At 37.5% G+C, this 27,076-nt stretch overlaps 1 protein-coding gene across 1 annotated transcript in view; it reads left to right on the top strand.

The window, feature by feature from the left end:
• Window positions 1-27,076, top strand: part of slo (calcium-activated potassium channel slo) — a 1,051,052-nt gene that overhangs the window by 695,325 nt on the left and 328,651 nt on the right. The window contains exon 11 of the mRNA XM_067152575.2: window positions 6,032-6,187. Coding sequence (XP_067008676.1) covers window positions 6,032-6,187 — 156 coding nt within the window. The remainder of the gene's footprint in view (window positions 1-6,031; window positions 6,188-27,076) is intronic.

Raw genomic sequence — 27,076 nt, 5'->3', positions numbered from 1 at the left:
TAGATCTGCAATCTCAGAAAACAAGTCTACGTCACCCTGGGTAGTTCCTGATGACTTCCTACCGCGAATCTGTACTTCATACGTTAACTCCAGCTTTCTCAGCATACGAGGAACTGGCAGGAGGCAAGACTCAATCGTAGATATGAAACAAACAAAATGCTAATTAGACTCTACACTTGGTCTTACAAACTTTTAAGTTTACAAGGCTTATCTCATTTGGTAACTAATACCATTCACTTAAGCAACTTGTCAAGTTCATCAATACAAACAACAACAACTACTTATGCAGAAAACCACAGCAGTGCTACCACTACTTACTGCAACAGCCCAAGGACACAGAAAAAGAACACTATCAAATCAACCAAATACAACAAGGAACAAATGTTACTTACCTTGGTTGCGGTATGCTACAAACATAAAACATGCAAGGGGCACTAAATTAAAGGTAGAGACCAGGATCTTAAAGAAAATTTTACACTTAACAAGTTAGTAAAGGCATTAAGTATACTAAATGAGAACACCAACTGAAGGTGGAATCAGAATACTTAATCAATAAATAATACATATAATTTAATTTCACAAATTGTTTAATCCACATATTCAGTACTTTACATTATTTGCAATGCATATATTTACATTACAATGAGTTGCTAGGGACTAGTTTTGACCCTACTTGGGGTCATCATCAGCCTTAATTAAGTACACATTTTTTGTCGAATGTCCTGAAACATTACCTTCCTATAAAGTAACGAAACTAGTAATATGAGCTATATGTACAGTACTATAACATTCGTTGTGATGTGTGGTTAAATTGAGCCGAGCACTGTTGTACTTGAAATGTTACATGAATATTAAAATATTTCGTGACACAAATTCATTGCATTATGATAAAAGCATACAATTACGTTAAAAAGTCCAAGAACAATATCCAAATGTTTCTAGTAAGTTCCGTGAGTTGTAGCTCGATTGTACTTTGCATCAACTCAGTGAAATTTTATTTTTTATGACACTGGCGCAGAGGATATTTTAGATAACTTCCATTAAGTCCAAGTAATAGTAATGTAGCTTGCAAGAGTTCAGTAATAGATATATGCCGTATGAACAAATCCTTGAATGTCTTATGGAATTACAAGTAAGCTTTGCATGCGATGGATTGAGTAGATGAAATTCTCAGTCCATAGCGGAAACAAATGGGACCTGATGATGAGAAAAAAGAAAGTTGGAGTTAATGCAAAGTTCACAAAGAAAAAGAAGAGGGTAGAAAAACAAAGTGAGGAAACTCTCACCTTGCGCGGCAGTATGTGCAGCTTGGCTGGTAGTGTGCAACTAGTACAAGTGTGTGTTGAAAAGGGAAAGAGGAGGAAGGGGAGGTGGAGGGGCAGACGGGTTAAGCAGGGTGGCATGGGGAGGGAAGTGAAGAAGGGGAAGGGGAGTAACAAGTTGGAGCCGAAGGATGTGGGAGCGATGGTCATTGCTTTGGCACAGTACCTTTAATTAAACTTAGGAACAAATTTTGGTCATCCTAATTATTATTTCTGAGAAAAGTAATGAATAAATCAAATAGAATGTTGGATTTCTCCAAGATTTCATTGAGATTGTAATTGGCTTTAAAATATTAATCTAGGTGTATGTAGTAATTTTCCATTTTGAGTAAAGGACCCTTGTTTGCTATTTCAAGAATGTCCATATCCTCTTCGATATTGGTAAATTTATGGTTATTATCAAACATGTGTTGGCCGATAGCTGAAAATTATCACAAGACACTCAGATTCTTTAACTTATAGAATATTTAGGAAACCTACTCAATCCGCTTCTACCATTGCTGAAAATTTATTATATCTTACTGCGTTGATATGCTCGTGGTATCTTATATTGAAATTTCTTCCGGTCTGCCCTACATACGAAATATTATTATTTGAGCCTGTAAACACCCGATTTTGAGAAACTGCTAATCTTGTTGATATGTGATGTATTGTGGAAAATTTTCATATTTTTATTACTGGTTTTGAAAGCTATTTTAACACCTTGCCTCTTAAAAATATGAAGAATCTTGTGAATTTCATTGTTAAATGTGAAGGTTGAGAATGTTACAGAATTGGGTACTTCTTTGCCGAGTGTTGTTTTAGGGCGACGTTTATGTTCGTTAATTATACTTTCTATGAAATGACTGTTGAAGCCATTAAATTTTGCTATACTGCGGATGATGTTCAGTTCGTTTGATAGATCCTTCTTGGTCATAGGTATATTGTAAGCTCGATGAACTAGGCTATTCTATGTCGCTCGTTTATGGCACTGGGGGTGCGTTGAGTCTTGGCTAATGATAGAAGCGGATTGAGTATGTTTCCTAAATATTTTATAAGTTAAAGAATCTGAGATCTTGTGATAGTTAAATCTAGGAAGTTTATTTTGTGATATATTTCTGATTCAAATGTGAATTTAATATGAGGATCGATACTATTGCGCCTGAGGAGGGTGGTGGTGGTGGTGGTGGCGGCGTTAATTGATTTTTAATCTATGATTGCGAAGACATCATCAACATACCTAGCCCAGAAGTGAATATTGTCAAATTTATTGTCAATTTTGTTGTGTTCAAGGAAATCAAGGTATATTTCTGCCAAAATACCTGAGGCCGGCGATCCCATTGCCAAGCCATATTGTTGGTAAATAACACCATCGAACATGCTAAAGTTATTGTTTACAAGTAAATAATAATAATAATAATCGTATGGCCTCAGCTACCGTTTGCAGACATTTCGATTTGACGCCATCTGGCTGTCTGCTCGTCAATTTCGACGTTCCGGTTTACTCTGTCTGCCATCTAGCGGACCTAGAGTAAACCGGATCTCTCTTGGGCGTCTATGGCTGAGATTTAATTAATTTTGTCGGGTAAATACCAAATGTATCACCAGAGTTCTTTTACATGCCGACATCGTACGACATGGAGTGTCGAATGGACTTTTTCCCGCCCTTCAAAAATCCGACTACCTCTGTCGGGTTTGAACCCGCTATCTTGGGATCCGAAGGCCGACACTCTACCACGGATCCACAGAGGCAGCTTGTTTACAAGTAATTTTAGTATAGTTATGAAATCTTGGATCTCTAATTTACTTAGGTGGCTGTTCTTCTTTAAATTATTTTCAATTATAGGAATTAGTTTTGATACTTGTTTATGATATGAAAGGAATGAATAGAATGATCGGGTTGTATATTGAACTTATTTATCTATTAGCTCATTTGTATTCTGGATAGACTTTTTAGAAAAAAAATTGATAGTTATTTCTTAAAAAACTCTGGATGAATTGTAATGTTTTGTATAATGGACTTGGTCTATAATTGATTGGGCAAATGGGAACACTGGCCTTATGTATTTTAGGAAGAGCTCTAGCAGTAGGGAGACCTGGGTTCATACTTATGAGTTTAGCTTTCTCTTGTTCAGTAAATAGAAAGGAGTGTTCTTCAGAGTTGGTTTAAGAAGTCTTGGAACTTTTTGAGTGGGGTCTTCTTTTATTACAGAAAATGAGCTGTCTTTAAAGAAGTTTGTTGTTTTACTAATACTGTATATTCATTTTTGTCTATAATCACTGTGATACAACAGAGTTCTGCAGTGTCCGCTGTTTTAATCTTGGCTTGCCATTTTACACTATCTTGAGCATCATCTGGTTTTAAGTTCAGATTCTTCATATCAGCATTTACTGTGTTATGCCAGTGCTGCTTTGAACGTCCACATGGACATTGCCCATTAATTTCTAAGGACTGGGTGAAATTAGCAGCTGTTCCAGGTGCAGCACGCAGAACATGACCTTATCATTGAAAAAGTTTTTCCCGTCCCTTCTCAGTGATCAGTGCAATACCCATTTGCTGGCAAACGGTGACGTTTTTGACATGATGCAGGGGTGTGATGCCCATCGACCAACAGGGCATACACACTTCCATGGTGTGTAATTGGTGCTCTGTACCTTTGTTAGATAGTCAACATTAAACACCGTATAAAGCAACAGGACGTACTGTCGTAGAGTATATTTTGGACTTCAGACAAAGGGACATCCTTCCATTGCAGAGTGACTTCCCTCCATCTCGTCTATACTGCCTTTATCCTACTTCGCAGTTCATCACATATCCTACTGTCAGTCTGTAGGTTAATTCCTAGATACCTGAAGCTTAATGTTTTCATGAAGATCTCTCAATCAACTTGGAAGGAGCTGTTACTGGCGTTGGTTTCCAGGTATTCAGTCTTCTTTTTGTTCAGTCTAAGACCATATTGTTAGAGATAGCTGTTCCATTCTTCAACTTGATGCTGCAATCCTCTGATAGTGGTATCAGAAAATGCAAAATCACCCATACATAATAGTCACAAGGGAAATTCCTTTGCAGGTCCCATGTGACTCTGTCCATGACAAGGACAAAGAGCAATGAGGACAGTGCGGAGCCTTGGTGTACACTGGCTTTCACTCGGAAGCTCTCAGAGGTCCCCAGAGTCTATCTTAGGTTGGTCCAGCCATAATTTCCTCGGCCATCCAACAGGTCTCCTTCTGCTCACCGTCCGTTCCATTGTATGCATGTGGTGTTCAAGTGTCTGGCATTCCTTTTACACTGAGCTCGATAGCTGCAGTCGCTTAAGTGTGGCCAGTATCCAGTAATCGGGAGATAGTGGGTTCGAGCCCCACTGTCGGCAGCCCTGAAGATGGTTTTCCGTGGTTTCCCATTTTCACACCAGGCAAATGCCGGGGCTGTACCTTAATTAAGGCCACGGCCGCTTCCTTCCACTTCCTGGGCCTTTCCTATCCCATCGTCGCCATAAGACATATGTGTCGGTGTGACGTAAAGCAAATAGCAAAAAAAGAAAAATTCCTTTTACATGCCCGAACCATTTAAGTTTTACACACCTTAATCTCTTTTTTCCAGAGGGTGCTCCACTCACAAAGATGATCTGACAATCCTCATTTCTCTCACGATCTTGCTGTGTTTCCTAAGAAATTTCATTTCGCAGGCCTCCAGTTTACTAAGGTCTCTAGTCTGCAGTGTGCAGGTTTCTAGTCCGTAAATGAGTTTAGGAATAAGATACAATTTATACAAGGACATCGTGGTTTGTAGGGGTACCTTCTTGTCCCAGATCAGGGGATGTATGTGGTTAGAGAATTTAGACCTATTGGCCATTTAAGTACTTCTTGCCCTGCTCAACCCTTGTTTGAGACCATGCTCCCTAGTTACTTGAATTCTTGTACTGTTGTAATGTATTGCCCATTAAGTTGTAGTTGGCAACCATTATTATCACTACTCATTCTCATGGCAACAGTTTTTGTTGTGCTCACTTTCATCTTAAAATGATTGAACTTGGCTACCCATTTGTTGAGTCAGTCTTGCACCTCATTTTCTGTCTCCCCACAAATAACATCATCATCAGCAAACACCAAGGCAATTAACTCTCCATCTAGTTCTTTCTTCAAGTCCTTCATTAGGACATCCTTGACTGCCACAAGCAGCGAAGGTGAAAGAGCACTCTCCTGTTGTACTCCCAGAGTTGTCTCAAACCATTCTGAATGGCCATCACCAATTCTGACTAAACTGTAATATGTTATCTAGATCTTGCCAGTAAGGTATTCTAGTATCACTAGTTTTTCAAGGCTTCTCCAGATGACAATCTCTTGAAATGCTGTCATAAGCCTTTTTGAAATCCAAGAAGACCATAAATAAGTCTTTCACCTTTTCTCAGTACTTTCCATGCACATCTGCAAGGAAAGGATCAGTTCTACAGTGCTCCTATGAGGTCTAAATCCTTAATGTTCTTCCTCTAAGATAGGTTCTAATAAGGTTTGGAGTATAGCTTTGACAATGGTGTGTACACTCACAAAACTAGTGGCTTGTATCAACATAATCAGTTTCATTTCTGTGAGGCTTTAAACAAATCTCCAAACTTTTCAAATGGATTTTACATATTATTTGATATTTTGTATACACATTCTCTTGAATAATATAATGTAAGTTATAATGTTGATTTTTTTTTTTTTTTTTTTTTTTGTTTTGTTTCAAACAGGCCTATCTTTTAAACATACCATCGTGGGACTGGAAGCAGGGTGATGATGTGATTTGCCTAGCAGAATTAAAATTAGGATTTATCGCTCAAAGTTGTCTGGCGCCTGGCTTCTCGACAATGATGGCCAACCTTTTTGCTATGCGGTCTTTTAAAACGGTAAGAATTGTTCAAAGTACTTTATTGGAAAGTGAGAAATACTGTTATTGGAAATTGTCTTGCAGACAGCATTAACCAGCATCAAAGCAGGTTTGTGATACATGTTCTGGTATACCAAAAATAGTTTCAATTAAAGTATATTTCAGATCTAAGATTGTTTTAGGTTCTTTTCAAGTGGTGTTACAAAGTTTGTTTACTTCAGTTCTCTGCATTATTATATAGTTTTAATGTGTTGGAATTAATTTTAACAAAACAAATTTCCAATGTTATCCTATATTTTCACACACATGAACTGGAAAAGGTGTGCCCTCTTAGACAAGTACAACAGAAAAATTTTGTTATGAAATTGACTGAACTAGGAACCAAAGACCTGGAGAAATATTATGAATAACAATAGGCACTGGGATATTTCAGTTTGACAGTTCTCACATCTCCAGGAAAGATCTCTATGACATAACTTTACAATGGGCAGATGTAAGCCCTTTTGAACATTCTTCTCAGCCACCCTGAACTGATAAATGTTTGCGGAGCAGCAAGATTAGGCTGCAATTCTGCCAGAGTGATCCAAGGACTTGCTGATTCTTATGCTTAGAAGAATTTATCAATGTATAACATTAGTTTTTCAGTCTGTCAAAACTGTTTTAAGATTGAGAAACCACTACAAACTACCTAGAAAAGAAAACATCTTACTAATAACAGAATACATTCGAAAACACCTGGCTTTTGTTATCAATCCACAGAAATGGTATCAGCTTATACAAAATGAGTGACTACAGCAGTCCCGAAAGAAAAAGAAAATATAAAAAAATCCAAAAGATTGTACTTATAAAAGCAGAACAAGATTACTTAAGAATATTGGAAATATTCTATATTTGTACTAATCACACCTTAAAACTGGAAGTTTAATCAGTTCATTGGTAACAGAGGGGATGTAAAATGCCATGAGAATATTTGATAATTCCTATGAGCTTGCTCTAAAAAATTTAGGGTATGTTATCCTAATATCCTCTTGGTGATTCCATGTAAATTTTGTGATGCCACCTATGCTTCCAAGCAGTATACGCTATTGTCCATTTGTCTAGCTGAATGTTGTAGTGCTCAAATGAGTACGGCAGACATGGTTCGTAAATAGACATCTTTTCCTCATCAGCCCTTAAATCTTATGGTTGGGTCTAGAACCATTGCTCTGCCTGCCTGGCGATTGATGGCAACATTATGAAATTAAGACCTACTTTGGCCTCTCAATTCTGATGGCCAGGTTCGTAAGCTTTGCATCCAATTATATTGGAGCAAAGATAAATGTATTGAGACCCCAAAAAAAAGTGTGAAGACCTCTATATATACCTGAATGTTTCAAAATTTACAACACAAAATATTCATTCGGACATTGTTGGCGAGTAGGCTACAATTATTTTGAATGCTTCACTGAAAAACTATGCATAAAAATTCTGGTTGTTGTTTCATTTACGGCATTTATTTCTGTGTGGTGCACAGTAGTGCTAACCGGATTGCTTTCTCATGTTGGGGGCGATTTAAATATGATTCTAAGCAAGCATGCACGACCATTAAACCTGAAGCAATTGGTTTCATAAAATGTTCCCTTTTCCAGGTATTTTTTTTTTTTAGTGTTTTCCGATAGTTTTTGTAAACTCGTTGTTGCACAAAAACATAAATGAACACAATGATACAAGATGATAATAATAATATAATAATAATAATAATAATAATAATAATAATAAAGGCAGACTTAAAATGTTAGACTCAATTAAAGATATTAAAACACACGCATGTTTTCACAAGAAAACAAACAGAAACGGTCAAGTTAAGCAGCATGATGGCTAAGGAAGGATTAGTGGAAAGCGGTGGGATCATATCCAGGTGGTGAAAGGTATTGGCAGTGCTGAAGAAGCGAAATCAATGGCGATTCCACTTCAATAAATAGTTTACTTAATAATTTAAATGGAATTAACACGCAAATGTGGTCAAACAAAATTACGGGAAATAATTCAAACAATAATTGCAAAATTACCCAGAAGGTTCGAATTCAGTGATGCTACTTTATTTAACTTTAGGAAGGAACACACCTCAGAATGTTCAAGTTTCATGGCGCTATATTTAAGACACAATACTGTCAGAAAGAATAAAATTTAAGTAATATTATACAGTCGGAAGGAATATACACAAAAGGAAGGAAAACACAATACTTAAAATTTTTATCTTAGTGCAGAGCACATTTAGGAGGCAGCCCCCTCAAAAATACTTCTGAGGAAAGATGCACATCCTAAATGGGAATACTCTTAAGATGACGCAGAATTACGAAACAGCCCCAAAGGGGAAAATTACGATTTACCATTATTACCGAAAGGCGTTGAACATTTTACATTTAGCACAATTTGCGAAAACAAAAGAAAAGGGAACTGTCTCTTAACAAATATGATGTGACTTGCCAGAAAGGCTAAGTCATTTTAAGAAAAACTTGGCGACTGAAGAAAAAATAGGTAAGCACCGGCAAAAGAAATAAATTAAACGGAACACTACATTTGAAGATTACTACCAGAAAGATGAAAAAGCTAAGTGCTTACCTGTTGGAGGGGCCAAGAAGACCCGTCACCTGGAGAAGGCAACCTCTCCCTTCAGTGGTCAAAATTACAAGACGGCTTGGAAGAACTTGGCTCTCGCCAAGCGCTCCACTACTGGAAATGGCGACATAGAGAAATGACCAATGAGCGTCCCTCAGTTACCTTCATTCGCCAATCACAAATAGTTTTATTATAGCTAATGAGGGCCCAGCAAATAATGCTGATCAAGAAATTTTGAATCTGATGCAATATTATGCAACCAGAAACTCCTGGGAGCATCCTACCCGATCTGGCACATGTGCTACAGTATGTCCCACAAATATCTCATCTTACCTTTAAATGTTTTTTTAGACTAATTTTTCACAACAACCAAACAATCTTGAAGCAGTGTCATAACCAACAATTCCAAATATTTTCACACACAGGATACATAAAAACAAATAAATGAACACATGAGCATAGCTCCAATAAAATAATCTTGTTACACTTTATTTAGCAGTCCAGTTTCTGCGTAGGTTTTAAAAACAATTAACCAACTTAATGTTAACTAAAAAAATGAAAACCGAGCTCGATAGCTGCAGTCGCTTAAGTGTGGCCAGTATCCAGTAATCGGGAGATAGTAGGTTCGAATCCCACTGTCGGCAGCCCTGAAGATGGTTTTCCGTGGTTTCCCATTTTCACACCAGGCAAATGCTGGGACTGTACCTTAAGGCCACGGCTGCTTCCTTCCCACTCCTAGCCCTTCCCCGTCCCATGGTTGCCATAAGACCTGTCTGTGTCGGTGCAACGTAAAGCAACTAGCAAAAAAAAAAAAAAAAAGAAAGAAATGAAATATAACATTGTGAAAGAGATCAAAAAATTAAATTGTCACTTTCATGTCCACAAAAACACCAACACTGAAATTTAAAAAAAGATTAAATGTCCCCTGAAAATAAAACATTGTGGAAAACAAGATAGGGTATTTTATGCATTGAATTTTGAGTTTTTTTTTTAATATGGTAGGACCACTAGTTTTCTCTGATCATGTGACTGACGACTCGGCCGATGTCTCCAGCCTCCACATTATTTCAGTTCAAACTGGGTTCACAAACAAGTTGTTACATGGTTCCTCCATACTTTGAACCAACAAAATAGCGGAACAGGGCACATTCTAGCATGACTGGCGTTATCAAAATGTGTGGCTACTCGGTTGCGATTTTGATTGACATGTCCAAAACATATGATGATGTTGTGCCCCACCAATGGGCTCATCAGGTACTGTCCGGTAAATATGTAGTCATTATCTGGATATTTGGCACGGGACAATGGTCACCAACATGTAGACGGTGCCCCTCAACTAGGCACGTCCGGTTGTCAGGCCGGAACGGTAATTGTCACCTGGACATCTGGTTACTGGGTTGCGGTGCAGAACGGCAGAGCCGAAGACATAACGTACCTCTCCTCTAGGCACGACAGTAGAAACGGGGATTGCATCCCCCTCCGGCCACTGCAACATAAATTTATCCACAGCAGACAGGCTATTCCACAAGGTAAAGCCACCTTGGTGGACAAGAGCTTGGAGGCACCCAACTGGTGTCTCCACGACCTCCATTTGGGAGATCCCCCCCACAGATTTGGGACTACCTTAGCCCCCCCCCTCCCTTCAGGCAAGCACTATAGATAATTTCAACATAAAATTTAGAGAATGGTGAAAAACTAAAGAAAATTCTTCTGGAGTTTAACTTGATTCCAAAAATATTTACTACAATCCCTAGTTATGAAGATCCTAATTCTATCCAAAATGCATACTAAATTATACCTAACATGATCATAAATGACCATTCCCATTACAACTAAGGTAACTCTTAATTAAATTATTAACTACAGAACCCAAAAGATGGCTGGCCAGCCCATTAACTAGAATTTTGCTTACAATTAATTCCTTATAACTACCCCCCCAAAAAATAGTTTCTAAAGTATCATCTAATAACTAGGGTATTTTTACTTCCGATAAATGCACACGACTGATCCTCTTTCTTTCAGGATTGCTGACTAACAATGACACGGGTTAAAAATTTCAAAATCATGCAGGGACCTTGAAATCTGAGGGATAACTTACTAATTACATTGTCCGCAGCACTAAAAAATGGGATGAGTCTTTACATAGACCTGGTCACCCACAGACAGATTATGTGGTCTTCGCCCGTAATTGTAGTTTCGTTGAACTTTAGCATGATAAACCTTAAATTTTTACGCGCACGGTGACAAGCAGCACAGATCGTTTCTGGATTAGCGACATCAGGCAGGAGATCGTTAATGGACCACAGGTTAGAAAGTGGAGAATTAGGGGTGAAGCAGGAGTTTGCTCATGACTTTCAGGAACAGCAAAAGATTTCCAGCAAATGATAGCCAATTCAGTGATGAATCCCACTTGGAGTGGTCAGAAGAAAGGTAGGCGATAAGAGCAGATCTTAGATTCCGATTGATTCTTTCAGCATAATTAGATCTGGGATAATAAGGAGTGGTAGTCACATGAGAAATAGATAGGTCAAAACAGAAATTACAGAATTGCACAGACATAAAAGCTCTAGCATTATCACTTACCAAAAATTGACAGGGCCCAAATGAAGCAAAGATCTATTTCAAGCAAGAAATGGTAGTATTAGCATTAGCCATACGAGTAGGAAACAGCCACGTAAAGCGCGTGAAAGCATCAACGCTCAAAGTATGAAACGATGGCCGGTCCGTGATTAGTGGGAAGGGACCAATGTAGTCTATAAATTATCTCTCCATCGGGCGAGAAGCTTGCTCAGATGACAACAGACCAAGGCGAGTATTAGAAGCAGGTTTACTAATATTACAGGTTTTACAAGATTTGACCATGGTGCGGAATTCACCATCCATAGATTTCCAAATGAAGTGTTTATGGATTTTCTCTATAGTTTTGAACACACCAAAGTGTCTACTGACAGGGGATTCATGAAAATATTTGAAAAGAGCAGGAACTAAATTAGCTGGAACAACAATTTTGGGGTCTCTGCAACCACAAGCAGGACAACACAGAACACCATTTTTAATGACATGGTTTGACATGTTCACCAGATTTAATCCTGTTAATACCCTTCAATTCAGGATAGTCTTCCTCATGTTTAGAAATATCTTTTAAAAGGAAAGGGGAATTGGTCAAAACTACATTAACAAAGCCCGAAACTTGTTCAGGAGAAGAGTCCCCAAGAGTCATCAAGATAGTCACCAAACCAATGCCCACCACAATAGTGCAGGTCTGTATGCCTACTAGTTCAGCAGATGATGAGGAAATCAAAAGAATGTATGAAGAGATAGAAGATTTAATACAATATATAAAAGGTGATGAGAATCTAATTGTGATGGGAGACTGGAATTCAGTGGTAGGCCAACGAAGAGAAAGTAATACAGTAGGAGAATTCAAACTGGGACAAAGGAACGAAAGAGGAAGTCGGCTGGTTGAATTCTGCACCGATCATAATTTAGTCCTTGCCAATACTTGGTTCAAACACCACAAACGATGGCTGTATACATGGACGAGACCTGGAGACACAGGAAGGTATCAAATAGACTTCATTATGATTCGGCAGAGATTCAGAAACCAGGTGCTGAATTGCAAAACTTTCCCAGGAGCAGACGTGGACTCTGACCACAACTCGTTGGTCATGAAACGCCATCTGAAGTTGAAGAAATTGAAGAAAGGAAAGAATGCAAAAAGATGGGATCTAGACAAGTTGAAAGAAAAGAGTGTGAGGGATTGTTTCAAGGAACATGTTGCACAAGGGCTAAATGAAAAGGCTGAAGGAAACACAATAGAGGAAGAGTGGATAGTCATGAAAATTGAAGTCAGTAGGGCTGTTGAGGAAATGTTAGGAAGGAAGAAAAGATCAACTAAGAATCAGTGGATAACTCAGGAGATACTAGACCTTATTGATGAACGACAAAAATACAAGAATGCTAGAAATGAAGAGGGCAAAAAAGAATGTAGGCAATTAAAGAATCAAGTGATAGAAAGAGCAAGGTAGTTAAGGAAGAATGGCTGGAGGAGAAGTGGAAGGATGTTGAAAGTTGTATGGCCCTAGGAAAGGTAGATGCTGCATACAGGAAAATCAAGGAAACCTTTAGAGAAAGGAAATCTAGGTGTGTAAATATTAAGAGCTCAGATGGACAGCCACTTCTAGGGAAAGAAGACAAAGCAGAAAGATGGCAGGAACATACCCACGAGTCATATCAAGGTAAAGATATAGATAATTTGGTTCTGGAACAAGAAGAGGCTGCTGATGCTGATGAAATGGGAGACCCAATTTTGAGGTCAGAGTTTGACAGAGCTTTGAGTGACTTAAATAGGAACAAGGCACCTGGAATTGATGACATCCCCTCTGAATTACTGACTGCCTTAGGAGAAACCAGCATGGCAAGGTTATTCCATTTAGTGTGCAAGATGTACGAGACAGGAGAAGTCCCATTCGATTTTCGGCAGAATGTTGTTATACGTATTCCCAAGAAAGCCGGTGCTGACAGGTGTGAAAACTACCGCACTATTAGTTTAGTATCTCATGCCTGCAAAATTCTAACATGTATTATTTACAGAAGAATGGAAAAACAAGTTGAAGCTGAGTTGAGAAATCAATTTGGCTTCAGAAGAAATGTAGGAACATATGAAGCAATCCTGACTTTCTGATCTTAGAGGATCGAATCAAGAAGGACAAGCCCACGTACATGGCATTCATAGATCTAGAAAAAGCATTCGATAATGTCGACTGGACCAAGCTATTTAAGATTCTGAAGGTGATTGGGATCAGATACCAAGAACGAAGAATTATCTACAATCAGTGCAGTGATAAGAATTGAGGGCTTTGAAAAAGCAGCAGCAATCCAGAAAGGAGTGAGGCAAGGCTGCAGTCGGTCCCCCTCCTTTTCAATGTTTACATAGAAGAGGCAGTAAAGGAAATCAAAGAGGAATTTGGAAAGGGAATCACAATCCAAGGAGAAGAAATCAAAACCTTGAGATTTGCCGATGATATTGTTATTTTATCTGAGATCTCGAAGCTGCTGAATGGTATGGATGAAGTCTTGGGTAAGGAGTATAAGATGAAAATAAATAAGTCAAAACAAAAGTAATGGAGTGCAGTCGAACGAAGGCAGGTGATGTAGGCAATATTAGATTAGGAAATGAAGTCTTAAAGGAAGTGGATGAATATTGTTTCTTGGGTAGTAAAATAACTAACGATGGCAGAAGTAAGGAGGACATAAGATGCAGACTAGCACAAGCAAGGAAGAGCTTTCTTAATAAGAGAAATTTGCTCACTCAAACATTGATATAGGAATTAGATGTTTTTGAAGACTTTTGTGTGGAGCTTGGCATTGTATGGGTGTGAAACATGGACAACAACTAGCTCAGAAGGAAAGAGAATAGAAGCTTTTGAAATGTGGTGTTACAGAAAAATTCTGAAGGTGAGATGGATAGATCAAATCACGAATGAAGAAATACTGAATCGAATTGGTGAGAGGGGATCGATTTGGCTAAATTTGACGAGAAGAAGAGTTAGAATTATAGGACACATCTTAAGACAGCTAGGACTTGTTCAGTTGGTTTTTGAAGGAAGTGTAGGTGGTAAGAATGGTAGGGGTAGACCAAGATATGAATGTGACAAGCAGATTAGAGCAGATGTAGGATGCAATAGTTACGTAGAAATGAAAAGGTTAGCACAGGATAGGGTGGCACGGAGAGCTGCATCAAACCAGTCTATGGACTGATGACTCAAATAACAACAACAACATTATTATTATTATTATTATTATTATTATTATTATTATTATTATTATTATTATTATTATTATTATTATTATTAAATTTCCTATCATTTATCTCTTACACATTTTTACCGTACGAGCTATGATAACAGAGGTATTCATGAATTTGGATTTTTGTTGCCAAGTCCATATCAGCGCCGAGGTACAAGAAAGTGGGTGAACAGAATTTTATGAAAATCGACGTGTAAAGTCAGGGAATGAGGAACTACAATCCACGCTACAAATAATTTTATTCACCCTGTTCGAAATGGTAGTTTAGGGGAAGGTGCCAAAATTTAATTCTTAATTACCTATCTATTTGGTCATATCGATAAAGTACTACAGAACAAGAGTTATAAAGAGTACAATTTCTGATTATTTATGTCTTCTTCAGTTTTACTGTACTGGCTATAATAATATTGTGAAGATGATTATAAGAATGAGAAAAAAGTCATGAAGGAACGATCGCTGGAATAACAACACAAGAGGGAGTCATAAAAGAAAAGGGGACTCGCTTTACATCAGATGCTCTAATATCACAGTTGGAAGAAAACTAAATGTGAAAGCCTGCAATATAGACAGCTCATAAAATTGATAAACAATAACTTATATTGATCATTGTTTGTTGTGATGTGCTTTGTGTATTCTGCTGCCATTTATCTCCAATAGCTGGGATTACTGCTGCGTACCTAGTATAACAGCCTGCTTGAATATTGGTGGTAAGTAGCTGGGGAGTTAGATCTTTTTTAGTATGCCATTCCTCTGGTTCATAAATTTTCTGATACTACTGGTACGTAACACACTGGATCATCACAGTATTCCAGCTATTCGATCCCTACTCTGAGGCAGTGATTCGAATGAGCAGTGTGCACACTTAAATGGAATAACAAGGAACCTACTACGCGTTGGGGAGAGGTAATACTACCACATGGCGCGTTCCAGGTGGCGGATGGGGGGGGGGGTGTCCTAACCGGCTTGCCGGCGGACTTGAGCGAAATAAAATAGCTCTCGTGGATCAAACACACACCCTCCTGTGTGTGGGGGGGGTCACAGGTGAAGAATACACCCACGGTATCCCCTGCCTGTCGTAAGAGGCAACTAAAAGGGGTGACTTAGGGATGTTGGAATTAGAACCATGAGACTACTTATAATTAGTACCACCACGCTGGGTGGCTTTTACTTGCGCGTAGCAGCACTATGTTAGGTACACAACACATTTGTGATTAGTAGCGAGTGTGTGAATCAGGGTGAGTTTTACAGTAGCTGTGATTAGTACCACTCTATGAGCAACACAATGGGTCTGCCTTGCCTATGGCTAGTAACCACTATGTGAGGAACAGCACATTTTGAATTCTGGTCAGTGGATGATTTTGGACTTTTAAATTGTCATTACATTTCATCGCATTTTGTACCATTAGGGGCCGATGACCTAGATGTCATGTCCCTTTAAACAACAAGCATCATCTTAAATGGAATAATGACACAGGAGTGTTAGCAGCTGTCTGCGGCCTGGTCATTCTGGCTCTGGAACTTTGAATTTGTTAGATTGACACTGTGGTACTTTTCTTTAAAAGTGAAAAAACGTGCTGTTTTTAATTTTATCGAATATTTCATACGACAGCGTTACTTTTAATCATGACATTCGTACTGACATCATTGTAACGAACTGTGTTGACTTCAGTATGAAAACTATATGGACAGTCTTTCTGAGAATCCTGTAGCGAAGCACGGGTACAACAGCTAGTTACTTGATACAAGTAGCACTGCGCTTTGCATAATTGTCCGGGCGCATGATGCAATATATTAATCTATGCATTTCCTAAGTAATGGCATTTAAGTGCATGACAGATACATACGTGTGGAGCATGAGCTCATACTATTTTTGGAAGGCTTATCAGAGACCTATCATCTCACTCACATACTTCCTGTGAGGTAATAGAGGTGTGTCATATTCAGCCTTGTAGCCTCGTTATAGCAACAGTTGGGCTTTGAGACAATAAGTGTTATAAATATATCATCGAAAGGGGGGTAGCAGCCTTTCTGTAGTTGCAAGGGCGGCAGTCTAGATGATTGACTGATACGGCCTCGTAATAATACTTAACATGGCTTAGCTGTGTTGATACTGCTACACGGCTGAAAGCAATGGGAAACTACAGCTGTAACTACCTCCCGAGGACATGCAGCTCTCTCTGTATGAATGATGTACTGATGATGGCTTCCTCCCAGGTAAAATATTCCGGAGGTAAACTAGTCCCCCATTCAGATCTCTGGGTGGGGACTACACGAGATGGGGCGATCATCAGGAAGATGGATACTGACATTCTGCGAGTCGGAGCATGGAATGTTAGAAGTTTGAATAATTGTGGTAGGTTAGAGAATCTGAAAAGGGAGATGGATAGGCTAAAGTTAGATGTAGTTGGTATAAGTGAAGTACGTTGGCAGGAAGAACAAGATTTTTGGTCAGGCGACTACCGAATTATCAACACAAAATCAAACAGGGGAAATGCAGGAGTTGGTTTAATAATGAATAAGAAAATAGGGCAGCGGGTAAGCTACTACAACCAGCATAGTGAAAGAATTGTCGTCAAGATAGACACCAAACCAATGCCCACCACAATAGTGCAGGTCTATATGCCTACTAGTTCAGCGGATGATGAAGAAATCGAAAGAATATATGAGGAGATAGGAGATTTAATAAAATATGTAAAAGGTGACGAGAATCTAATTGTGATGGGAGACTGGAAAGTGGTAGGCCAAGGAAGAGAAGGTAGTACAGTAGGAGAATTTGGATTGGGACAAAGGAACGAAAGAGGAAGTCGGCTGGTTGAATTCTGCACTGATCATAATTTAGTCCTTGCCAATACTTGGTTCAAACACCACAAACGACGGCTGTATACGTGGACGAGACCTGGAGACATGGCAAGGTATCAAATAGACTTCATTATTATTATTAGGCAGAGATTTAGAAACCAGGTGTTGGATTGCAAAACTTTCCCTGGAGCAAACGTGGACTCATGACCATAACTTGTTGGTCATGAAATGCCATCTGAAGTTGAAGAAATTGAAGAAAGGAAAGAATGCAAAAAGATGGGATCTAGACAAGTTGAAAGAAAAGACTGCGAGGGATTGTTTCAAGGAACATGTTGCAAAAGGACTAAATGAAAAGGCTGAAGGAAACACTATAGAGGAAGAGTGGAGAGTCATGAAAATTTAAGTCAGTAGGGCTGCTGAAGAAATGTTACGAAGGAAGAAAAGATCAACTAAGAATCAGTGGATAACTCAGGAGATACTAGACCTGATTGATGAATGACGAAAATACAAGAATGCTATAAATGAAGAGGGCAGAAAAGAATACAGGCGATTAAAGAGTCAAGTGGATAGAAAGTGCAAGGTAGCTAAGGAAGAATGGCTGAAGGAGAAGTGCAAGGATGTTGAAGGCTGTATGGTCCTGGGAAAGGTAGATGCTGCATACAGGAAAATCAAGGAAACCTTTGGAGAAAGGAAATCTAGGTGTATGAATATTAAGAGCTCAGATGGAAAGCCACTTCTAGGGAAAGAAGACAAAGCAGAAAGATGGCAGGAGCATATCCAACAGTTGTATCAAGGTAAAGATGTAGATAATTTTGTTCTGGAACATGAAGAGGCTGTTAATGCTGATGAAATGGGAGACCCAATTTTGAGGTCAGAGTTTGACAGAGCTGTGAGTGACCTAAATAGGAACAAGGCACCTGGAATTGATGACATTCCCTCTGAATTACTGACTGCCTTAGGAGAAACCAGCATGGCAAGGTTATTTCATTTAGTGTGAAAGATGTATGAGACAGGAGAAGTCCCATCTGATTTTCGGCAGAATGTTTTTATACCTATTCCCAAGAAAGCCGGTACTGACTGGTGTGAAAACTACCGCACCATTAGTTTAGTATCTCATGCCTGCAAAATTTTAACACACATTATTTACAGAGGAATGGAAAAACAAGTTGAAGCTGAGATGGGAGAAGATCAATTTGGCTTCAGAAGAAATGTAGGAACACGCGAAGCAATCCTGACTTTACGTCTGATCTTAGAGGATCGAATCAAGAAGGACAAGCCCACATACATGGCATTCGTAGATCTAGGAAAGGCATTTGATAATGTTGATTGGACCAAGCTATTTATGATTCTGAAGATGATAGGGATCAGATACCGAGAACGAAGAATTATCTACAATCTGTATAAAAATCAGCCTGCAGTGATAAGAATCGAGGACTTTGAAAAAGAAGCTGCAGTCCAGAAAGGAGTGAGGCAAGGCTGCAGTTTTTCCCTTCTACTTTTCAATGTTTACATAGAACAGGCAGTAAAGGAAATCAAAGAGAAATTTGAAAAGGGAATCTCAGTCCAAGGAGAGGAAATCAAAACCTTGAGATTTGCCGATATTGTAATTTTATCTGAGACTGCAGAAGATCTCGAAGTTGCTGAATGGTATGGATGAAGTCTTGGGTAAGGAGTACAAGATGAAAATAAATAAGTCCAAAACAAAAGTAATGGAGTGCAGTTGAATGAAGGCAGGTGATGTAGGAAATATTAGATTAGGAAATGAAGTCTTAAAGGAAGTAGATGAATATTGTTACTTGGGTAGTAAAATAACTAACCATGGCAGAAGTAAGGAGGACATAAAATGCAAACTGGCACAAGCAAGGAAGAGCTTTCTTAAGAAAAGGAATTTGCTCACTTCAAACATTGATATCGGAATTAGAAAGATGTTTTTGAAGACTTTCATGTGGAGCGTGGCATTGTATGGAAGTGAAACATGGACGGTAACTAGCTCAGAAAGAAAGAGAATTGAAGCCTTTGAAATGTGGTGTTACAGAAGAATGCTGAAGGTGAGATGGATAGATCGAATCTCAAATGAAGGGATAACGAATCGAATTGGTGAGAGGAGATCGATTTGGCTAAATTTGACGAGAAGAAATAGAATGATAGGACACATCTTAAGACACCTAGGACTTGTTCAGTTGGTTTTTGAAGGAAGTGTAGGTGGTAAGAACGGTAGGGGTAGACCAAGGTATGAATATGACAAGCAGATTAGAGCAGATGTAGGATGCAATAGTTACGTAGAAATGAAAAGGTTAACACATGATAGGGTGGCATGGAGGGCTGCATCAAACCAGTCTATGGACTGATGACTCAAACAACAACAACAACAACAACAAATATATCATATTGTATTGCACAAGACATGTAGAATAAGCCGTTTTGACCAATTGTATCTCCTGATTTTTTTCTGATTTTCATATCAAAATCTCCTGATTTTGGGTTTTGTAAAGTTGGCAGGTGTGTATAATGAACCATTTTGGGAGACGGGTACCCTACTCTCTAACGTGAAGTTCATTTTTGAAGACTGACGTTTAGGCAAAAGTGACTAAGTGGACTTAATCACTTAACATGTAACATAGTAGAAGGCATTACAAAAAGAACTAGCCCAAAAGTTGCAATAGCCTCAGTTATATAGAATCATATATCACTGATTTCTTTAAACCCATTTATCTCAAAACTATGTTTTTGGACTTGGTAACTTCTGCCAGAACACTGACGATATATGCTCAATTCTACATTTCATCAAGGTTTTAAATAAGTGTATCTACGCCTCGCAGTGATGCAAAGAATATCAAAGGACTTCTCCTGTACTACAACATTATGCAAGATAGGAAACTTAAAAGGGTCCACCTTTTCAATACAAATAAATGTTATAGTTTATTTACAACATATATTTACACTTGGAACTAGTTTCGACGCTGTTTGGCGTCATCTTCAGCCAAAATGTGGGAAATAGGCTAGCATGTAGACATTTATATTACAAGGTGTTACATTAGTGTGATTAAATGAGAGAACATGAAGACGCGAAGTACAATGTCAGTTTCAAAGTGGTCATGAAGGGTGAGTCAAACTTGTATAAACATGAGATAACATAATCACTTGAACAATAAAACATATAAACATATAAACTGTAACAAAACCATGCGGAAGTACGAGATGATTGGCATTGGAGATTCAAATTATTTCAGACACTCTTCCATTGAATGTTGCCTGCCGCGAGTGTAGTACAAAACATAGGTTATATTTCAATAAACACAATCTTCTCAAAAATGCACATAACGTTATAAAATATATTATAAATATATATATTATAAAAATATATATATTATAAAAATGTTATAAAATATATTATAAATATATGTATTATAAAAATATATATATTATAAAAATGTTATGTGCATTTATACAGCTGAAGAGGACCACTAAATGGTCGAAACATGTCCTGTAAGTTTTAATTTTATTCAATTTTGCCTGAGGCATTAATAAAGTATCGATTAGGTGGTTATTTATACTTACTTTTTCATTAAACATCGATATGGTCATGAAATGGACAACTTGTAATTGAAAAGGTGGACCCTTTTAAGTTTCCGATCTTCCATTCTCAGTTCAATACGGACAAAAATGAAATTCTTAGATTTAAATTTAAAAAAAAAAAAAACATTATGCATATGAGCCCAATTCCATATCTCATCAAGATTGTGAATTTCGATTTGTATCTACGCTCTTGAATACTACGAAGAATATTAAGACTTTTTCTTCTCATATATTCCTACAGCTAAGTGAACTAATTTCTTACAACAAAAGTGTTTTCATGAAATTCTAAAAACAATTTTTCATAGTGTCAAACTTCTGTGTTTTAAGACCATCTTTAAAACCACTGTGTTTCAAATACTTCATTCTACATGCAACATGGCTGAAGATGACCTTTAAATAGGTTGAAACTAGTCCCATTAAATGTTTAAAAAACACTGTTTAATTTGTATTGAAAAGGTGGAATTTACTCACTTATTTTAATTTGGTTTAATCGAAGTTCAATACGGACCCATAAAATGAAATTCATTTCTCTAGATAACCATTGTATTCCAGGTTCTCAGTGCTTTGATCATGTCCACAGTGAACTCATCCAATCCTGCAGACTTGTTGTTTTTCATTTTACATATTGCCTTCTCCATTTCCAGCCAGGTCAAACTTTCTACATTATAATTTATAATGTTTAGAGGGTCATTTTGTGTGTCGTCAGTTGTATTACAGTTCAGTAAGTGATTGAAATATCTTCTGAACTTGTGTAATATTTCATTTTCTTTCTAGTTACCTCTCTGTTTGGAAGCTCTCCTCTGTTGATAGTACTGTTATCATTTATTTTCTTTTTAACAATGCTATACAGGAGCTTCTTGTGTTTATCTTGCGCTCTTCTGTTGGCAAGATCTTCTTTGCATTTCAGTTTCTCAGTGTCAACTACTCTTTTGACCTGTAATATTTTTTCTCTGTAAATTGATAGATTATCTCTTTATTGTATCCGGTCAAAATACATAAACTGCAATGAACATAAATAACTTATTTCTTACAAAGTAAATTGAAAATGATTTGGATTTCTGCCCTCTTTCTCTAATTATTTTTTACCTCCATTTCAAACTCTCGTATCGCCGCAATGATAGAGATTGACTGGGAGAACTTTGCCCAACCTTCACGGCTTGTGACATAACCACGTCATTGTGACTTAATAGCATATACTCATTGCCCGTCTGCCCACCCGCTTACAGTGCTGGGCACCCACGGGACTAAATGACCAGCGTGAGCACCTCTCCTCTAAACTAATGTCTTCTTGGAGTTGGGATTTCATTTTCCACTCAATATGTAAACTTACCTGCATTGTTCAAGAGATAATATGTGCTAACAAAACTAAAATTTTTCAGATTATCCAAATCTACAAAAGCTATATAAAGCATTGGGTTATAGGTATTGGGTCAATATGTAGAAAAAGCAGTCAGTATTTACTGCTGCAAAGAAGGTGTAAATGATTCTTCTTTAAATAATTTTTAACTATGCAATTGACGTACTCTTTATTTTATCATATCAACATCATGATCGTTATCTAAAGGCTTTGCCTTTTTGCTGTAACTATTGATCTCTTCTCTCTGCAATCCTTTTCATCTCTCAATAATCTTGGCATCCCATCATCTCAACTACCTCTGCAATGATCTTCCGTGGTTTCCCTCTGCCTTTCTTTCCCATCACCTTGCCTTCTTTATGAAGTCATTATGCCGAAGAATGTGACCAACAACTGATGCTTTTCTCCCTTTTATCGTTGTTATTTAATGTTTCTGGGTGTTTATTTCTCTAAGCACTGCTTCATTAGTTTTCTTCTCAATCCAGCTAGTTCTTGTTATCTTCCTCCATAGCCACATTTCCACTGCCCCTAGTCATTTCACGTCCTCTTTCAAGAGAGTCCATCCTGCACAGCCATATAGCAGCACACTCCAAATTAATGTTTAGATAAACAATTACTTTTGTTCAGTATCTAAGGATTTATTAATTAAGAGCTGTTTCATCTCGTCAAAGGCTTTCTTACACAGGGAAATTCTTCTTTTTATTTCCACAGTGCATCTGTTGTCATCAGCAATAACTGATCCTAAGTAGCAGAACTTGTGCACCTGTTTTATTAAAATATTGGGTCAGGAATTTTAACCGGCATTAGTTAATTTTGATGGCAAGGGGGCTGAGTGTATGTGTCGTCTTCATCATCATTTCATCCACATCATGAGACGCAGGTCGCCTGCGGGAGTCAAATAAAAAGACCTGCACCTGGCGAGCCAAATATGTCCTCGGACACTCCCAGCACTAAAAGCCAACACGCCATTTCATTTTCATTAAAATACTTTCAATTCTGAGATGTGCCTCTGTCTTCAGTTTAGATTTGCTTACAATCATAACATTAGTTTTATTTACATTAATGTTAAGTTGGAAATCTTTTAAGATGAATGTTAAGATGATCTGCATGTTCTTCTCATTTTCAGCCAGAATTGCAATGCCGTCAGCAAATCTAATACAGTGTACAGTTGTTCCATTTATTTTAATGCCAGGTGTTTTTTGAATTTAAAATTTTCATGGCCTCTTCAATGTACAGATTAAATAGAAATGGTGATAAGGAAGACACCTGTCTCCTCCGTTTCTGATCCTCACCTTACATACTGTTTCATTACTTTCAATATTTATTCTACATTCTAATATTACTTAGAATTGTGCCTACTGATTTAGTATTGCTTTTCTGTCTTTCCAGTCCAAATGAATATCCTTCATAATTCTGAACAGTCTTTTCCACTGAATATTGTCAAAAGCTTTTTCCAGGTCTTCAAAAGCTATATATGTATTTCTGTTAAGCTCTAGTCTTCTCTCAAAGATGGTTTTAAGTGCTATAATAGCTTCTCGTGTTCTTACTCCTTTCCTGAACCCAAACTGATAAACTCTTTATTTAAAAAACTTATTATAATGGATCTAATTACATTCTAATACTGCTTAGAATTGTACCTACTGACAACCATACATTTTTGTGAAAAAGGAAATAATTGTAGTTCCTCAATCATTAACTGTTAACTTCTGAGGAAAATAGTGATATATGTGGGATTCATTTCCTGCTTATCCCATTCTGGTCTAGCCTGAATATCCCTACAAATTTCCAGAGATGTTCAGTAAATTTCCAATTTCTTTGAAATCATTCAAAAAAAGGCTAGGAAAACAACAGATAGGGAATCTACCACCTTGGAGACTGCCCTAAATGCAGAGATTGATTGATTGATTGATTGATTGATTGATTGATTGATTGATTGATTGATTGATTGATTGATTGATTGATTGATTGAACAGAGGTTTTGGACTGAGCATGACTGAGCAATTTTGAGGGTTAAAAATATATCTCTGTACCTTTGGGAGATATTTGTATGATTCCTTTTTCTTCGTGCTTGTTTAAGCATCTAGTAATGAAAATTATTTGTTTCACATCATCCAGCACTTGAAATTTTAAAATTGTTTATATATTAAACCGTTTTCCAAATTTTAAAAAATCTGTCTACTAAGTAACTTAAGTTTTCTGAAATACTATTATATTTACCCTATTTTGATAATGTAAAATGCATGTGGCAATTACAAAACAACAGTACCGGTAATGTGAATGATATAAAAAATTATAATTTTTCAATAATAGTAATAACAATAATGAAAATGGGAGCTCATACAAAATTTTATTTACAGTTATTAGCATTCATACAGATGGGTTTATTTGGAAACAACACTTTATCAGAATTAATTATACAAGAGAACATAACTTATATATTTAAAAAAATTATGAAAACTAAAGTCAGTCAGTCCGGCCATTCTATCCAGTCAATTTCATTCTTTTTTTTTTTCCTAACTGAAAGGTATTCATGCACAGATTTGTCATCAGGTACTATAAATCACTAAACTTCCGCCTTCCTCAAATTATTTTATTTTTTAAATTATTTTGTCTCTTTGAAGCAACCATATTTTTGGTTCTAATTGAGGTACAGAGTTTGTTTTGGCCTAAGAACACTCAGTGGATCAAGCTCTTTCATTTCAGCTCTTATGTATTAAAATTGGGTGATTCTGAGGAAAGTTATGAGTACATTTGTCTCCATGACCAAGATCTTTGAAGGACTGTTTAACAGTTCGGCACGTAATGTTGTTCCAAGGAATATTTAATTCAATTTCTTTGTGTGATGTATTTTCAAGCGTTTTGTTGACATAATATTATATTCCATTACCACAGCAGATCATGTGCTTTATTTCATTAACTCGAAACTTTGCAGATACATCCGTACGGATAGTAACGAACAACACCATACTTTGTACATTGCGGGTGGAGCCAGCGGAAAACTGCTCGTTAAGTAAACGTAAACATATACATACAGAAAATCAACACTGAAAGACTTCTTACTAAATAAAAAAAAATACAACTCATTCGAATAGCATTTTTACGTAGGACACAAGTATTCATACAAAAACAAACATTTGTTGTTTCTGTGAGTAACACCTCCACCGAATTGTTTCTTAATACTTGGTATGCATTCCTTTGTTATGGATGATTTGTGTAAGCTGTTTTGGCATGGAACATACCAAACATACCTATTTCCTTGTTATTTCAGTGCCAGTTATGTTCCATTCTTGTAGTAACAGTTCCTTTAACTTTTGTTTCCTGGTAATGTCATGCTTTATTACTCTTTTCCCCAGTTCGTCCCAAAAATGCTCAATTTGTTAGAGGTCTGGGGACTGAGCTGGGGTTCTCATGGTGTGTGGTATATGATAGAGCAGCCAGAGGCGGACAATTTCCGCAGTATGTTCGGGATAATTATCTTGCTAGAAATTGTCCCCAATGCCCAGTTTGTTGCCACTCTTTTGCAAATTTTCCTTCAGGATATTCAGGTAACCTAATCTGTCTATAATTCCATCAATGAAAACTAGTTCTCCTACCCCTGAAGCAAATGCTCAATTCAATTGAGGTCTGGGGACTGAGCTGGGGTTCTCATGGTGTGTGGTGTATGATAGAGCAGCCAGAGGCGGACAATTTCCCCAGTATGTTCGGGGTCATTTTCTTGCTAGAAATAGAAATTGTCCCCAATGCCCAGTTTGTTGCCACTCTTTTGCAAATTTTCCTTCACTATATTCAGGTAACCTAATCTGTCCATAATTCCATCAATGAAAACTAGTTCTCCCATGCCTGAAGCTGCCATGCAGCCCCATACCATTACTCCACCTCCTCCATGCTTCACAGTAGCCTGGATATTTTTGCTGTCCAGCTCAGTATTAGGCTTTCTCTAGACAAATGCTTGTCAATCATTGTATAATATATTAAATTCACTTTTATCACTAAATAAAACTCTGTCCCAAAATCCATTATGTTTTCCTACATAATTGTTGGCAAACTGCGATCTGGCTGCTTGATTATTTTTTTAAAAATTTATTTTAGTAATGTAGGGTTTCTTCCTGAGTATTCTAGCTTTATACTCTGCACAATGAAGGATTCTTCTGATGGTTCTACTTGTGGCTTGTTTACCATAATATTCTTCTACATCGGCTTTTATTTCCGTCACTCTTATTTTCAGATTCTGCATGACTGTTTTCACTACATCCTCACTTTGTCGAATCGTCATTTTGTAGGGTCGGCCTGATCTTTTGCTGTTTACAAGGTTTCTGTTTGTTTTAAATCACTGTATGACACTTTTGACAGTAGCGCAGATTCTGGATTTGGGATTTCAAAATATGATTTATTTTGATTACGAAGCTGTACCATGATTCTCTCTCTCGGCAACCTTAGTTTCCTTGGTCTGGCACCCCATTCAGATAACAGTACCAGCTTGTACTCTGTACTGGTGCTTTGCACTGCTCACAGACATCTAGTCAACAACTGCTGGGCACTAAGTAGGGGTGGGGACGTATCCACTGCCTGTGCTGTTGGACAAAACAGGTGTATGTATATTTATATCACTGGATTAATTCAGGCTAATGACGTACTTCGCTATTATTTAAAAACTTTCTCCATTTATACACGTTGTGTCATTTACAATGTTTAGTGATGAAGCATCTCCGTTTATGTTTTAGTGATCTGAACTGTGTTCATAAGACAAGTAATAATTTTGTGTCAATATCAGGC

Source organism: Anabrus simplex, chromosome 8, assembly GCF_040414725.1.
Source record: "Anabrus simplex isolate iqAnaSimp1 chromosome 8, ASM4041472v1, whole genome shotgun sequence".
In the NCBI taxonomy this organism is placed as follows: Eukaryota; Metazoa; Arthropoda; class Insecta; order Orthoptera; family Tettigoniidae; genus Anabrus; species Anabrus simplex.
The sequence above is the reverse complement of the archived record's forward strand: the minus strand, read 5'-3'. Positions and strand labels throughout refer to the sequence as shown.